This window comes from Lupinus angustifolius, chromosome LG05 (assembly GCF_001865875.1).
Source record: "Lupinus angustifolius cultivar Tanjil chromosome LG05, LupAngTanjil_v1.0, whole genome shotgun sequence".
Taxonomy (NCBI): domain Eukaryota; kingdom Viridiplantae; phylum Streptophyta; class Magnoliopsida; order Fabales; family Fabaceae; genus Lupinus; species Lupinus angustifolius.
Window position 1 is genome coordinate 8,961,408 of NC_032013.1, and position 17,086 is coordinate 8,978,493.

Consider the following 17,086-nt stretch of genomic DNA (forward strand, 5'->3'; position numbering starts at 1 on the left):
TATCCGAATACCTAATACAAAAGAAGCTTCCCCAAGATCTTTCATTTCGAAATTCTTCGTTAGAAATCTCTTGGTCTCAGGCAATAGTCCCATATCACTCCTAGCAAGCAGTATATCATCGACATGTAACACCATGAAGATAAATTTACTCCCACTGAACTTATGGTATACACAATCTTCAACTTTATTTGCCTCAAAACCATACGAGGTAATAACTTGATGAAATTTGTAATTCCATTGAAGAGAATCTTGTTTCAGCCCATAAATGGATTTCTTTAATTTGCATACCATAGACTTTGAGCCAACTGACACAGTTTTCTGGTTGCACAATATAGATTGTTTCCTTCATGTCACCATTAAGAAATGTAGTCTTAACATCCATCTGATGTAGCTCTAAATCAAAATGAGCTACTAGTGCCAATATTATTCTAAAAGAATTCTTCGAAGATACTGGAGAGAAGGTTTCTTTATAATCAATGTCTTCTTTTTGAGTGAAGCCTTTAGCTACTAGACGAGATTTATATTTGTCAATATTACCCTTCGAATCTCTCTTGGTTTTAAATATCCATTTGCAACCAATAGGTTTCGCACCTTCAGGTAATTCGACAAGATCCAAAACGTCATTATCATGCATAGTGGATCTCCTTATATTAACCCAATGTCATCTTCATATTCCAACTTTTCATGGCTTGACAAAAATTCAATGGATCATATTCTGTTAACCCAATGCCATCCTCATGTTCTTGACGAAATACAATATAATAATGAGGAATTGCACTTCTCCTCTCTCTAGTGGATTTCCTTAATGACATTTCTACTTCTTGAGGTTGTTGAATTTGTTTTATAGGTACTTGAGGGAGAACCTCATTGTTATCTTGATCTGAAATATTGTCAGGGACAATATTCTAAACATTAACTTCTATTACCGAATTTATTCCTTGAATGGTAATAGACACAAAATCTTGTTCACTATCAGTGACAGGTTCTTCCTCAAAGACAATATTCTTTATGGTCTCTTCCTTCCCAAAATCAACTTCCTCAAGAAATCTTGCATTTCCCGTCTCAAAAAAGAGTCTTGAAGTGGAATCATAAAATTTATTGCCCCGAGAGCGTTCAGCATAGCCAACAAAAAAAGCTAACAGTTCTTGAGTCTAGTTTTCTTTCATGCAGCCTATAAGGTCGCGCCTCAGCTGGACAACCCCAAATGTGCAAGTGTTTTAAGCTTGGCCTTTTATTAGACCGAAGCTCATATGAGGTTTTGTTCCCTATTAAGGATGTAAACTGCGGTATTTAAAGCTTCCCCCCAAAGAGACTCTAGTAAGGAAGAATGATTAATCATACTTCTCACCATATCCTTAAGAGTTCGATTTCGTCGCTCATCAACACCATTCATGCTAGGTTTGCTTAGCATAGTATATTGCGGAACAATTCCACATTCTCTAATGAAAAACACAAATAACCCTTTCACATCATCCTTATTGTTCTTTCTTATCTTATTATGAGAGGTCATAACTAGGTGAGCACTTTTAGTCTTATCTCTCTACAGTCTCTCTTCCTCTTGCACATATTCCATATGTGTATTATAACTCACTTTCAATTGCCCAAAATGTGTAGGAAGCGAGATCAAAACCAAGTGCACGAGAAAGTCATCACCAAGCTCTAACTTAAGTGACTTGAGTTTTGATGCGAGATTAGAAATCTACATAATGTACCCCCTTATGTTCTATTTGCCTTTATACTTCACGGAGATGAGTTTAGCCAAAAGGCTACTCGTCTCCGCCTTTCATATTTTTTTTTGGCAAAACATGGTTCTATTTCTTCAAGGAACTTTCTTGCACTCTGACCCTTGGAAATAGAGCCCCGAAATGCTTCTAGAATAGAGTGTTTCATGATCATTAGACACATTCAATTAAAGTCTTCCAATTTCTCAATTTTAACCTCATCGAAGATTTCCATAGTAGAAATGGATTTCTCAACCTAAAGTGTCAGATCTAAATTCATACAGTCAAGAATAATTTCTACGGCTTCCTTATAGATCTTTAAAGTTTGCCCCATTCAGCAATGTGATGCTCTTAATTTTGAGCAGAAATATTTACAGTACTAGTAAAAGAACAAAACAAATTGCAATCATTCTTGCAATTAAACTCATATTCAACATTAATACTTAAATTCAAATGATAATGAGGCACATCACGCGTTACCTAACACAACATTAATATTCAGTCTTTGGATAAAAATATTAACTTGATAGTGGTACACTCAATGTAGTAATCAAATATTGATAATTAGTCATGTCAATCAATAAGCCTTTCTTTGGACCGACTTACTATTCACATGCAAAACCATATGAATATCACATATTTATTGCTACAAGTATGTTTGTAATTTGGGCCAAATAGTAATTTTCCTTTGGGCCGATCAATATTCACATAAAATCCAAACATACAATTGCCTTGATATTTCATATCAATCACTAATGATACTCTTGTTTATGGTCAAACATTGATCATAATGCATGTCAAATCATAAACCATTATTTGGACTAATTTGTCATTCAGATATGCAACTTTATAATATTCACATGTTTATCATCACATGTGTGTATATAATCCGGCCAAATAATAATCTTCCTTTTGACTGATTAATACTCACATGGATACACATATGCACTAGCATTTGACATTTATTATGAAGAGTTCATAGAAAAAATGTCACTTTGACAACTTCATATTTAATAAGTTCACTTAAAATGTCAAACAATTTTATTGTTCAAAAGAAAAACCATTTAGTTGAGTTTGATTCAACACAACCTTAATCCAAAATATATATTATTTATATCCACATATAAATATATATATATATATATATATATATATATATATATACATTATAGCCTATTGGTAGCATTGCATCATTCTTAGCGCAAGGATTGCATATTCATTATAAATGGTCCTTTTTGAATTTTACATAATTTTTTTAATCATTTTATACATGATTAAACATGGCAGGACAAGTTGTCCAAACAGAAATAATGCTTCAACATTAGCATCTACTAAATAATGCTATTAGCCACCAACCAATGCAACAAACCATAAGTGTTGCAACCATTTAAACAAATAAGTCACGTAATAAATATAAAACAAGACATGTTCACATAATAGACTCATCACAAGATACTCATCACAACATCAATTTCTAGTATTTGGACAGAGAAATTAATTTGTAAATAGTACTCTCAACTAATGATTAAATATTAACAATTAGTTCTGTCAAACAATAGTCTTTCTTTGGACCGACTATTATTCACATGAAAAAAACTTTATATTTGTTTCATATTTATCATCACAAGTATGTTATTATTTGACCAAATTATGTATTCCTTTGGTCTGAACACAATTTGCATAAATAATCTCATACTCATCTGTGTAATTTTAATTAATTTCCACAATAAAGGTTACTTTCACAACATATTGCATCAATTATTTCAAAATAATTACCAAACAAAAAGTAAACAATATGAGTCTATTATAAAAAGAATATAATTTTGGAATTAAAACTTTCAGATTTAATATCTTTTATGATTAACAAATCTAATCCCACAATATAATTCCAAATAAAAAAATATTACATATATCAACACATAAAAATGGATGCAATCTTAGTCAAATACATAATAGATCAAGAGTTAAATGCATAAAAATATATATGCAAATCATTATCAAAAAATTCCAAATAGAATATGATCATGTCCAACTTTAAAACATCAAGAGCATATCTTTTATATATATTTGGTCAATTATTTCATACATATATGCACTTCCAAAATACAACAAATACACAATATATATTTGATTACAAACATTAAGCTTAAACATAATATATATAACATAACTTCAATCCTTATTTATGTGTCTTAAAACAAGGTGACTCACATATTTATTGCTCATGATGGTAGGTACATGTTTTATGCAATAACCATATTAAAAAAGAATTAAAAACAATAAGTATAGTATTTAAAAATCTCAAATATAGAGAAGCATATTTGATCAAACCATAATTATATATATAACATATATGCAAATATTCAGATTGCACAATACCCCAATGTATAAGAAATACATATTGCTCACATATATAATACATATATATATATACCTTATATATATACTTTAACAAATTGCAAAAACTATAAAGTAATAAAAGTCAATGTCCAACAGTAAGACATTAGTGCACATATAATATACATATTATATAAGAGAGTCATAAAAGTTAATGCAATGTTCATGCACAGATATGAATGTATACTTTAACACATGTTGCAATGATTCACAATGCAGATTACTCATAATTCAAATAAGCGGAAGCAGATAAAAATTATCATCATTATTCATAAATACCTAATTTTCATAAACAATAGTGGAAGCATAAAAATCCACAAGTTTAAAAAATTCGGGTTCATAAAAAATTGGGGGGAAAACATCTTTAATGAAGAACCATAAAATTCAGAACTTAAAGCTTTGATATCACTTGTTAGATATTTCCTGATGATTGGTGCAATACCAATCCTAGGATCTTGAATCTCATGATTCTCACACATAATATAAAACAAGAATACAAAGTCATACCTGAATCTCTGAATCTATGTTCTTTTATCTACTCCTTTGATATACATTTTGAGAGAGTTTTGGTATGATGGTCTTCCTCAACCAAATCCTGAATTCCTTTTGGGACCTTCGTTTTCTCTCTGATGGGAAGAGGTGAAAACTATTTATATTTTGATGTCTTGAGAACCATAACCTTCCTTATGCGTTAACTTATAGGTTCTCATTACCCCTATAGGTTAACCTGATGGGTATCCACCCATTAAGCCCATATCTGTTATCAGCTTTTAGACATCTATGATGTGCTAGTAATTAGATCACTTAGAATATAACCCTTGAAATAAATAGCCGATATCATTATATTAAATATATGATGTCCACCTTAATTAGAAATTATAAATTTCTAACATCAAGCCAATAAGGCTTACTATACTATATTTGTGTTTGTGTTTTCTCTCTCCTCCTAATGCAGCAATGAAGTAGCTACTGTTGAAGAGGAATATGGAACATATTTTTTACAATTAATTTAATTAAAAATATACCTTTACATTTTAAATATTGGCCGATAAAAATTGATTTCACATGTATCATAATACTAGGTTGGCCTTTTCATTACACGAGAGGATCAGACTCTATAGTTTGTGTACGAAACTAATATACTTTTGGGTGCTCTCTTAACAAGTGTCATTCACAGAAATCGAATTCTTAACATTTTGATCTTTTTAGAGATCTAACTGAACCTTACACAACCAATCACATGTAACTCTTTAGATAAAGAAATTAATAAATAAGATAATAATTAAACAACTAATCTTCTAATGTTTTTTTCTTCTATGCAAATACTTCACGAGTAGAGATCTAATCATACGAATAATGTTTCTAGCCTTCCAATTTCGTTTGTTTTCTTAAAAAATTCACTCCCAAGTAAACCTTAAAAAGTTATAACTCCACAATAATGTCTGAGTTGATCATTACACACATCAATAAAGAGTTCGTCCCACATGCAACCCTTCTATCAAGTTTTGAATTTGTGTCTCAGACCATTACATACATCAAGATGTTAAGGATTTTGGAGATGTTAAAACCATATATCTGACTAAATGAACAAAATTTGTCCGAAATAATCCATAATGTGGAGATTTTGGAAATATCGAAGTCAATAGTTGTTTAAAACATTGCTCCTAATACCATATCTCCAAGTTATCTCTAGACCATGCTTCAGAGAATCCAGAAAATCCAGAAATCTTTTGCTGTGAATAATTATTATCTTTTATGAGTTGTTCTTAGAGCGTATTCCCCAATGCAAAAATTTATATACAATTATTATATTATCCATCAACCATTTCAATTTTTTTTTGAAAAAGTCAATTATAATTAAATATGAATAGTAACATTGAATAAAACTCATAAACTGTTATTTTATAAAAAATATATTCTATTGTTGTTAATGTGTAAACACGTTCCACTTCAAACTTCTAAAAACCACTAGGTTAGAAAGTTTTTTATTATTAATATACAATGTAAATCGTGTTTAATGTCCACGATTTCTAAAAAGTGAAAGTCATCCATGTGAAGCACGACTTTCATGGAGGAGAGAGAGTCTCGTGCATGTGATGCACGATATTATAAAGAAGTCACATTTCCGGTCCATGACTTCCCAAACTTGTGGATCTTATCTACGAGTTTCCTAAAAACTACATTATTCCGTAAATATCTTAAAACATATACCAAACGTGTGATAATATAGTTTGACTACACTATCCACTTATTAACACTATTTATGAGAAAGTAGATATGCTTCTCATTTTATATGAAGTTTGTGAAAATGCAATGAGTAGAAAAAGATTTATTGCATCAAAACGTGGTCAAATTTGGTCAAATTGGGTCAAAAAGGACTTTTTTCAGGCAAAACTTGTGGACATTCATAACTATTTTAACTCTTATCAAAGATCAATTTAATTTGATTTCTTATTTTCCAAATTAATATACCCAACAAAAATTGTGGACATTAATAACTGTTCTTGTGACTAGTAAAGCTTTTACCTTTTATTATCTCATTTTGTTGTTTTCACTCGAGATTTGGGGAAAAGCGAAGAAAGTTACTGATCGTGTTTGGTTGCACTCCATTTTGTTCTTCCGTTTCGGTTACCATCATTTCCTTGCAACTCTTTCTTTCTTTTCTGTTGTTAATCTAAGAAATGAGTTTGACTATTTTTTGAAAGTTTAATGCATGCACTTCATTCACATTCTCTGATTTTTGCCCTTACTTTATTTTCTTTCCTTGTTTTCTAAACCATATCAAATTGCTCATATTTTGTAGTGTTTATTTTAGTAATTTATCTAGGGTTTGTTTGCGAGACGAGCTTTGGAATGAAGGAAAGAGAATGGATGGTTTTAGAATCATCTCATATATGTATTTTTTCGCTCTAAAGCTTTCATTTTCCTTTCTTTCCATTCCAAAACCCAATTCTGTATTTCATGGCTCTGAAGCCGTCATTTTCCTTTCTTTCCATTCCAAAACCCATATTGCAAACGGACTCTTAATGTTTTAAAGTTTCGAGCTTGAGTATAATGACTTAGGCTTTGTTTTTTTTGTAGTTGAAGTGACCTGGAGTTTCCCTGGAATAATTTTTTAGCTTTCAAATGTAATAATAGAGGAAACATGCATCAACATTGTAGGTTCCATCCATGCATGCACCCTAACATATTATTACTTCAAGTCTTGACATTGTTTGGAGATAGAAATTACAGGGTATAGTGTATAAGGATAAAATAAGGATATGATAGGATAGAGATTAGAATAAGATATGAGTAGGGCATGCTCTTACCCTGTCTAGTGTTGGATGTGGCGGTGGTGTGTTCAAGTGTGAGTGTATGAGGGGAAAAAATGTATTATATGCTCATTTCTAATGCAGCTTGCAATTAGACAGAAACTATATTGAGTGGTGAATAGGATATGATAGGACAAATTATTCTATCCTATCATTGTAATCCTATGAACCCCCGAGGGTTTTCAACTTTAGAGGGTGTTTGGTTTGTTTTTATTTTTTGTTGATGTATTTTCATTAATGGGCGGCCAAGTGCATGATGCTCCCACCTGGTGGGATATTGGGAGGGTAAATATATGCAGGCTTACACCCACAAGTGCAGAGATTGTTTTAAGGATTTGAGCTCGTCAGTTCTATGTTAAGATTACAAAAATACCAATTCACTTTGATTCCTGTTTTTTCCCTCAAGATTTCATTAAAGAAATAGTGGATCAAAATCTTTAAAATAAGAAATAAAGTGAGAATAAGGTGGCACTCACTTAACTATAAGTGCAAACATATCATCAGAAAATGACAGCAGAAAACAAACCAATTGTCACCTTAGATTGTCTTGTTGTTCCTGGTTTATATTCTGGTCCTTTTATGCATCCACTAACTACATTTGACATGATTAGTGTCTGTTTCTCAGTCTAATACTTATGATCAGATGCATATTCTGCCAGCATATCTATTGTAACTTATGTTCTTATTGTCATGGTCATGGATGAAATTGAAATTTCAATGCGGACACTTCTGAAAATTGCTTGATGTAGGTGACATCACATGATTGACTGAAGAGGTGGAATGTTGAGTCCTTAAGAGTGAGTAGTGAGTACTCTAATTTACTATGTAGGAGTTGATAGATAAATAACTTTCTTACATGCACACATATATAGATAAATAAGAAACTTATTTCCTTATATAAATGTGAATTTTCAGACCCCAAAATTACATGCCAAATGATTGTAACAGCCAATAACGCTAGGACATTTCAATACCCGAGTTGATTGCAGCATTGACACTGAATTAAGGAAAATGTGTTTGACACGTTTTAAATTTTATATTTCCTTGATTTGAGTATTGTTCAATATTACCAAATATGATGGATAAAGCTAAAATGAATTGTGTTGAAATAACATATCTTAGAATTAACACTACTGTACCATGCCGAAGGGTACCCTTTAAATCGCATTTTCCTTTTCCACTTTTTGTTTTTTAAGATAATTACAAGGAGCTGTGGTGGGGTCTGGGCTGTGACTTGCTGGCTCTAGTTTTTGAGGCATTTTTTAGCTGTGCAGTAGTTTATAGTGCTTCAGCTTCTTGACTTGTGAATGAAAAAGCTTACCCCTTTTTAGTATCTGATTTAGGTGTTGTTGTTTTCAATTTAGATGGATGAACAAAGCTGTGAAAGATGCAAATCATGGGTGGAGAACATTTACTGGTCCCATTTTCAAGTCCTCCATTTTGCTCAAATTCTCCGCAGCGGTTATGATCAACACCTTGTAAATCATCCATTCTTCTATTCTCTATTTTTTTGTTTTTTTTTTGCCATTGTACTGTGTAAATATAAAAAACATCTTATAAAGGCATGCAACTTCGGGTTTTGAATGTATGTACTTTATTTCCATATTACTTTCTCTTTTACTTCATTACATTTCTTTGAAGTATATCAAATTGCCAGCTCTGTTTTTCCCATCCTTTTATAGTTCCTGCACCGGTGCACCCTATGCATACACTTTTTTCTTTTATATATTTGAAGTGATGAGGTTTAGATCAACTGTCATAATCCATGGATTTTTTATTTCATATATTTATATAGATATGCTTGTTTTTAAGTATTCTGATTATGTCTCATAAATAAAGTAACTGTACTTCTGCCTAGTGATACACTTTTGAGACAATTTGTTTTTGCCTTGGAAGAGGCTTGGTGTTTGCTCGGGCTAATTTTTGAGTATGCATTGCAATAGATGAAACACACATCAACGTTGTTGTTTCCACCCTTGCATACATATAACATGGTGTTTAGGAAAACATACTTTTCAAAGATAAAGGTCTTCTTTGTGGTTTAATCTTACTTGTTTAGCAGACCTGATTGAAGCATGAAAAAGTTGTTTTATAGGATAAAAGCAGTTTTTAAATAAGTTTGAAGCCTATTTGAAAAGAATTATTTGATTATTTTGCAACCGATCATATTTTCCCATTTGAATCTTACAAAACTACAAAAAGGGCGATCAAGCTCTCACCTAGTGGTGTCTAGGAAGGGTAGCACAACCTTACTCTGACAAGCAAAAAAGTTGTTTCCAAGCTTTGAACCCATGACCTCCAGGTCACAAGGCAAGCAACCTAACCGTTGCATAGTACCAAATAAATATTATTAATCTAAAAAAATAACTTCATACCCCTTTTGTGTAATTTATTTTGTAAAAGTGTTTTCTTATTCCAAATGAAATATGTTATCTTTAAACCGTTCGGCAGCAAACATCCAAATATAAAACTGATCCTATTATAATTGATTGTAACAAATAACAATAATCAAGTATACATATAATCTAATTTTTGTAGCTTATTCAAACATGCTCTATTATCATAATTCTGAGGCATTGCAATGTTTGTAGGCATTGCAATAAGTAGCCAAAAGGAATAGAAAAGGAATTGAAGAAATAAGGGGTACAATATGCAACTCTAGATGTCATGTGGTTGTTCTTGAATTATTATTATTATTATTATTCTTGTCCTGCATTCACTAGCTTTGAGATGTATATTGCTTGATTCTCAATCTAAATTCTGAGGCATTGCAATAAGTAGCCAAAAGGAATAGAAAAGGAAGTGAAGAAATAAGGGGTACAATATGCAACTCTAGATGTAATGTGGTTGTTCTTGAATTATTATTATTATTATTCTTGTCCTGCATTAACTAGCTTTGAGATGTATATTGCTTGATTCTCAATCTGAATACTTATGATTAGACACTTCTACTTATTACATATCTACGGAGTCTATAATATCTTCTGTTCCCATTCTCAGATGAAAATTGAATTTTGACTGCAGGCACTTCCCCAAACATTTTCGAATAATTTGAAGGAAAAATTGCCAGAAAATGTGGGCCTTAGAGGTCCTTGTGACATTGTGTGGACAGTAGGATTGACAACAAGAGATGGTGCCATGTACTTCACACGTGGCTGGCCACAATTTGTGAAAGACCACTCTTTAAAAGAGAATGATTTGCTGGTGTTTAAGTACAATGGTGGTGAATCACTGTTTGATGTTTTGATATTTGATGGGGAGAGCTTCTGTGAGAAGGTGGATTCTTACTTTGTTCGAAAATGTGATCTTACTGAAAATGGGGTTGGATGCTTAAGCAAGAAAAGAGACACAGATAACCGTGTGAATGAAGTTAATACCCCTTCTAATGCTGGTGTCGAATGTGCTGGACCTGAGAAATCTGTACAGAATAATGGTTTCGTAGTGCCAGCAGCTATACCCTTTGAAGCTCGTAGTAGTGAAAGGACTATTAATGCTGGTGTTGAATCCGCTTCCCCCGGGCAACTTATACATTCTAATGGAAACACAGTGCCAATATCTGTTCCTTCTCAAACTACTGACACAAGTGTCAGGAATATAGCTTCTGCTGCTACGCATGTCCAAGCTAACCAAAGAGGAAGACCTCCAAAAGTATCTAGTGCTCATCAGGGAGTGGTTGACACTGATAATCGTGTGGAAGAAGTTAATACCCTTTCTAATGCTGGTTTGGAGTATGCCGCACTTGAGAAATCCGTGCATGGTAACAGTGTCATAGTGCCAGCACCTGCATCCTTTGAAGCTCCTAGTAGTGAAAGGACTACTCATGAAACAGCCAGGGAGCTAGTTTCTGCTGTTACACATGTCCAGACTAAGCGAAAAGGAAAACCTCCAAAAGTATCTAATACCCCTTCCAATGCTGGTGTGGACTGTGCTGCACTTGAGAAATCTGTGCATCATAACACTGTAGTGCCAGTCGCTGTACCATTCGAAACTCCTATTGGTAAAAGGACTTTTGATGCTGTTGTTGAATCTGCTAACCCTCAGCAATTCATACATGCTAATGCTGGTGTGGACTGTGCTGCAATTGAGAAATCTGTGCATCATAACACTGTAGTGCCAGTCAGTTTACCATTCGAAACTCCTATTGGTGAAAGGACTTTTGATGCCATTGTTGAATCTGCTTCCCCTCAGAAATTCATACAAGCGAATGGAGACATAGTGCCAACAACTGATCCCTTGCAAACCACTGATAGAAGGTTCAAGATCAGGAAGCTAGTTTCTGCTGTTAAACATGTTCATACTAAGCAAAGAGGAAGTCCTCCTAAAATATCTAGTGCTGGTCAAGGAGTAGCTGACTGGGTGACTGGTAACATTTTTACTTTATCAAAATGGAAAGAAAATATCTTTACTGCATTATTATGGACATATAATATCTTCAACAAGCTTTTAACCGTGAGAATTTCTTTACTCACTGACAAAATATTAAGACTAAAAATCTGCAACATTTTCATAGGAGTTCAACTCAAAGTGCATGTAGGTGTTATGAAAAAGGTGGGAGCAGAAGAATGTGTTTGTGTGTGGGTAGGACAGAATTACTTTGGAATCCCTAAATTAATTCTAGAACCCAACATCAGAATAAACTTGGTCATACGAATGATAATAACTACAAATTATAATAATTGAACATGTATATATATATGTGTGTGTGTGTGTGTGTATATATATATGACGCATACCTTTTCTCAGAGAGATTTTTGTGTAGAAGTGGGTCGTTGAGAATTCTTCTGCATTGAACTTTCCAACAAATATGGATTGATTGGTCTGGTGCTTGGGCTGTCATTGATTTGATATTGAGGCATTGTTGCCTGTATTTGCCTCTTGTGTGCATGCTTTATAGTCCAACTTTGTGACACTTCAGTTTTATATCTAAAGACAGCTGGACTTCTTTGGTACCTAAGCTAATAAAAATTTGTTAAATAAATCAAACTATTCAACTTTCTTGAGAAATCAGTTCTTTGCAAGCACTTTTATTTGTGTTTGAATAACTATTTAGGCTGTTTATTGATATGGTATCTCATTTTGCTCATATTGATAGATTCTGATGTTGATTCTTCGGGTCAAAGTGCCGCACACATTGAATTATACACCTCAAATAGAAGGCCTGTCACAGAACATGAGATAAATAGTGCCCAGCATTTGGCCCAGGCAGCATGTACCAAGAAAAGCTTGTTGATAGTTATGCAACCGGAGCAAGTATACACGGGATTCTACGTGGTAAACAGTTGCCTCAGACTTCTTTTGTTTCAGTTTTATATGGAAGTAAAAATGAGGGTGAAAAGTTCGTGCACCTGTTACAATATATTTTTTTGAAAAAATGGTGGCTCAATGCACGAGGCTCCCACTTAGTGGGGTCTGGGAGGATAGATCTATGCAGCCTTATCCTCATAAGTGAAGAGGTTTTTTCTAGGATTTCAACCCTGACCTCTAGACCACAAGGCAAATAACCGTATTGTGGCGTCGAACCTCGCCCTCTTTACAATATAATCTGAGTTAAAATTTTATCCATGGATTTTCACTTTCATTTTTATCCCTAGGCCAAACTGACCAACGTAAGTTTTAATCTATGGATGTACTATGTACTCCCCTAAAAGCCTTATTGTGAGAGGAGAACACTAACTAGTACTCCATTGGTTAAGGAATCAGAGATATAAAGTTTGCATTGGAAAGTTGATGTATTCAATACATTAGTTGTGATTTCCCTTAAAATGTTTCTATATATTGCTTCCTTAAACTGGGACTTGTTAACTGGACTCACTGAACTTCTAAACTTTCTCTAGTTGTGTGCTAATTTTATTCACTGTTACTAATTATACTCTTACCTTGTAACCAGTCAATACCAAGTAGGTGGGTAGTAGAACATCTCCCTCCACGATCTCAAGATCTTGTACTACGCGTCAATAAGACCGAATGGCATGTCAAATACTGCTACGACCGAATTCATTACACCGGGGAACTTACTCTTGGCTGGAGAAAATTTGCTCTTGATAATAACCTGGAAGAGTTTGATGTGTGTGTGTTTCAACCAATGGGCAAAGTCTATGGCACATGGCTCATTGATGTCAAAATTTTCAGAGTTGTTAAGGACATCACCCCGCCTACCATCCCTAAACCTCCTCTGAAAAGGGGCAGGAAAAGAGCAATCAGTAACATTCAGACAGAATAATTGTCCATCTTGTGGAGCCTAAGTAAGTTCTTTTGTTGGAATGCAATGCAAGCTAACAGTTGTCCTTTGGCAACAGACCAAGTTCATCTTTTGTGTTGAGAATAGTTTGGATGTTATGTTGAATTTTTAGCTGAATCTTGTGTTAATAGTGTGGATATTATGTTGGATTGTCTAACTTAATATTGTGTTAACTTAATCATCATTACGGTAATTAACCAGATACACCCTTTGTTGCAGTTATTATACCTTATTTGGTTCAAATATGTAATGATTAACTAGCTGCAGATTTTTTGCTAAACTGAATTGTTTGCACAAAAAAAAAAAGAGAAAAAATGTAATAATGTATGCCGTGATAGTGTATGAGTCATTGCATCATTCACCCTCATTGTTTCTTAAAAAAAAAAAGTAACGCAAATGAATGGTAGATGATGTAATAACTATATAAATCTTTATACTAATAGTACATGAGAATTAGTCTAACGAGGAGTTTGCCATGCAAAACGAAACACCTGATGTGGAGACTATTTCTTTTATCAAAAAAAAGTCAACCTAACTTTCTATATTACACTTTTAACCAAACTCATTCAAACCTTTTATTATCTCTCACTCAACCTCTTCCTCAAATTTCATACCTACCTATAATGTCAATTAGGATAATGAAGAATCATTGCGCTTGTGGTGCTTGGTTGTAATAGGTTTCATTGTTTTATAAAAATGAAGATTATGTTAGACAATTATCAACCAACTTAATTTTTTTATTAAATCTCAATAATATACATCAACGATGTGATATTTCTAATGTTTGGATATTGCGTAGTATTGCTCCAGTAGTGTCAAATGGGCAAGGATTGTTGTAACACCACTTATATGTAATAAAAAATAAGTAAGTTCATGTAAATAAAAGATGCATGTAAATAAGCTAGTTCATGAGTTTAAGATACGAATCAAAAGATGACATATAGACACTATTTCAGGTTGACTATTGAAAATAGTATAAGTAGACCACTGGAAATGTGATACATAATGAGCAGGAGAAAAATCAATTTTATGTGCAATTAACTTAATAATTAAGAAAGATGTAAAATCTATGTACTGATAGTATAAAGACTTATACATAGTAAATGCATTTCCACAATTCATTTAAATTATTTTTATTTAAAAGTCAATGATAACAAAATATGAATGATAGATAATATAGTGACAATATAGAAATTTCTTACACTATTGATATATACATTATTTTCTCAATAAGAAATTGGATTAATATAGTAGAGGCAAATGCTTGTTGTAGCCACTAGATGGCGTGAGGTTGTCCTAGACACAATTACTTTGATCTGGGACATAATGCCTATTCATCATCAGCACATATCAATTATTCTTTTCATCCTAGGCTAAGTTCACTACTGTTGAGGCTATTCCCTTCCAGCTCATAAACTATGTGTTTCCTTGTGCTATCGAGACTTGGTTTTTTAGGCCTTAATTTTATTTCTTGCTTCCTACCATTAAAAAAAAGAGTGAATTACACTAAAACATCCCATGAGTTTTAGTGAAATTGTACAAACTACTCATTACGTTTTACATCTATACAAACCCCTTAATTTTTATATTCTCATTACACTCACCACCCTTGCATGAAAAATAAGTATAATCTTTTAAATAAAAAAATATGATAAATGCAATTTTGTTAAAAAAACATGGTATATTATGGAGACAAGTCCAAATAATATATAAGTCAATACCTCATTATTTTTTTGGAGACAAGTCCAAATAAGAGCAATTTAAACAATATCTCTTTAGAATTGTTGATGTATTTCGTAACCAAAAATAATAAAGATACATTGATTTATATATTATTTATATTTGTCTCCACAATATACCATGTTTTGCTTAACTTAATTGTATTTATTATATTTTTTTGTTTAAACGATTACACTTATTTCTCATGCAGGGGTGGTCAGTATAATGAAAGTATAAAAATTAGGGGTTTGTGTGGGAATAGAAAAGTGAGGATGAGTGTTTGTATAATTTTACTAAAACTCAGGGGGTGTAGTGTAATTTACTCTTAAAAAACTAGTTACTTATTGTTAATAATGTTAGGTTTGGACTCCCTTCTTATATAGAGAAAGACTCAATTGATAAAAATAAATCATTTTCATTAAAAAAATAATTTTAAATGAAACCAACTGGTATGACCAGTACGGTTCAATTGAAAACTGGTCGATATGTCTAGTTTTTATCAGTTTGACCGGTATAATTGCATAGCTGACATAAATGTTGTATCATAATTGTATTAAGACCGGTTGAACCGACCGACACAAACTGGTTTTGACAAAAGTGTGTTGAAGCAGTGTTATTAATACTGTACCCATCATCAAACTGGTCAGGGTACTAGTATGATGGTTCAACCGGTGATTCACTAATTAAATCAGATACCGCTGAAGTTAGATATACATATATTTTATGCTAACATTAATGTTAAAAATCAATAAAACAAACGATAACTATTTTTATTTATACCACTTCTTAAAAAATGTATATGGTAGACCAAGTTTTATATGTATAAAAATGTAGTAGTTGTTTATTTGATCCTCCATACCAACAATTTGGTAAAAATAAATCATTTTAATTATTATTTTTTAAATGAAACCAACCGGTATGACCAGTACAGTACAATGGAAAACCAACCAATATGACCGATTTTGACTGGTATAATTGCATTGCTGACATAAATATTGTATCGTATCAGTATTAAACACTAGTTCATCAGTTTACCGGTTGAACCATCCAGCACCAATCGATTTTGACAATAGTGAATTACACATCCATTATAACAATTAATCCATGTCTTATGCCAGGTAATTGCTTCTATAAATACATATACTTCTTTTCATATATATATATATATTCAAAAATACACTTTACACTAAACCAATATTACCCGCAACCTTTCCACCATGGTGACCCTCTCCTTTGAGATGGGTTTTTACAATTATTATATATTATCACATGTCAGTATATATATTATATATGAAATGAATAATAAAAAAGTGTGTTACTATCAGAGTAGAAACAACATGATAGTCTAATTACTAAGAGAGATGTTTTTGGTACAAAATGTTATGTTCTAAGTATGGTCAGGATATTGCTAATCCTTCGGGGTTGAGTTTGGGCATCTTCCTCTCTTAAAAAATTTGCATGGATCATAGATTTAGGTAACCTTCATCTAAGGGGCACCAACAACAATCATTGGTTTTGGCAATCTGCCAATTAGTTGTCTGTACAAGAGGGGATCATGAAATGGATCACTGTCCTGCTGATGTAGATGGGTGTTTTTAACCATAGGTGTGGGAACTGGTTTAGAAGTGAGGAAGTCAGTGTCATTGAGAAGATCTAAAGCATATTTTCTCTGACACAAGGTGATTCCTAATTTGGAT

General features: G+C 32.7%; 1 protein-coding gene across 2 annotated transcripts; it reads left to right on the forward strand.

Annotated features, from left to right (window-relative positions):
* LOC109347655 lies at positions 6,631–13,913 on the forward strand. Of its 2 annotated transcripts, none has more exons than XM_019587609.1 (6): positions 6,631–6,745; positions 8,776–8,910; positions 10,457–11,129; positions 11,328–11,795; positions 12,525–12,703; positions 13,320–13,913. In XM_019587609.1, exons 2-6 carry the CDS (start codon positions 8,797–8,799, stop codon positions 13,650–13,652), a joined length of 1,767 nt encoding a protein of 588 aa, XP_019443154.1. In that variant the 5' UTR covers positions 6,631–6,745; positions 8,776–8,796; the 3' UTR covers positions 13,653–13,913. The 2 variants fall into 2 exon arrangements, with proteins under 2 accessions (XP_019443154.1, XP_019443155.1); XM_019587610.1 differs by having other exon boundaries at positions 6,648–6,745; positions 8,797–8,910.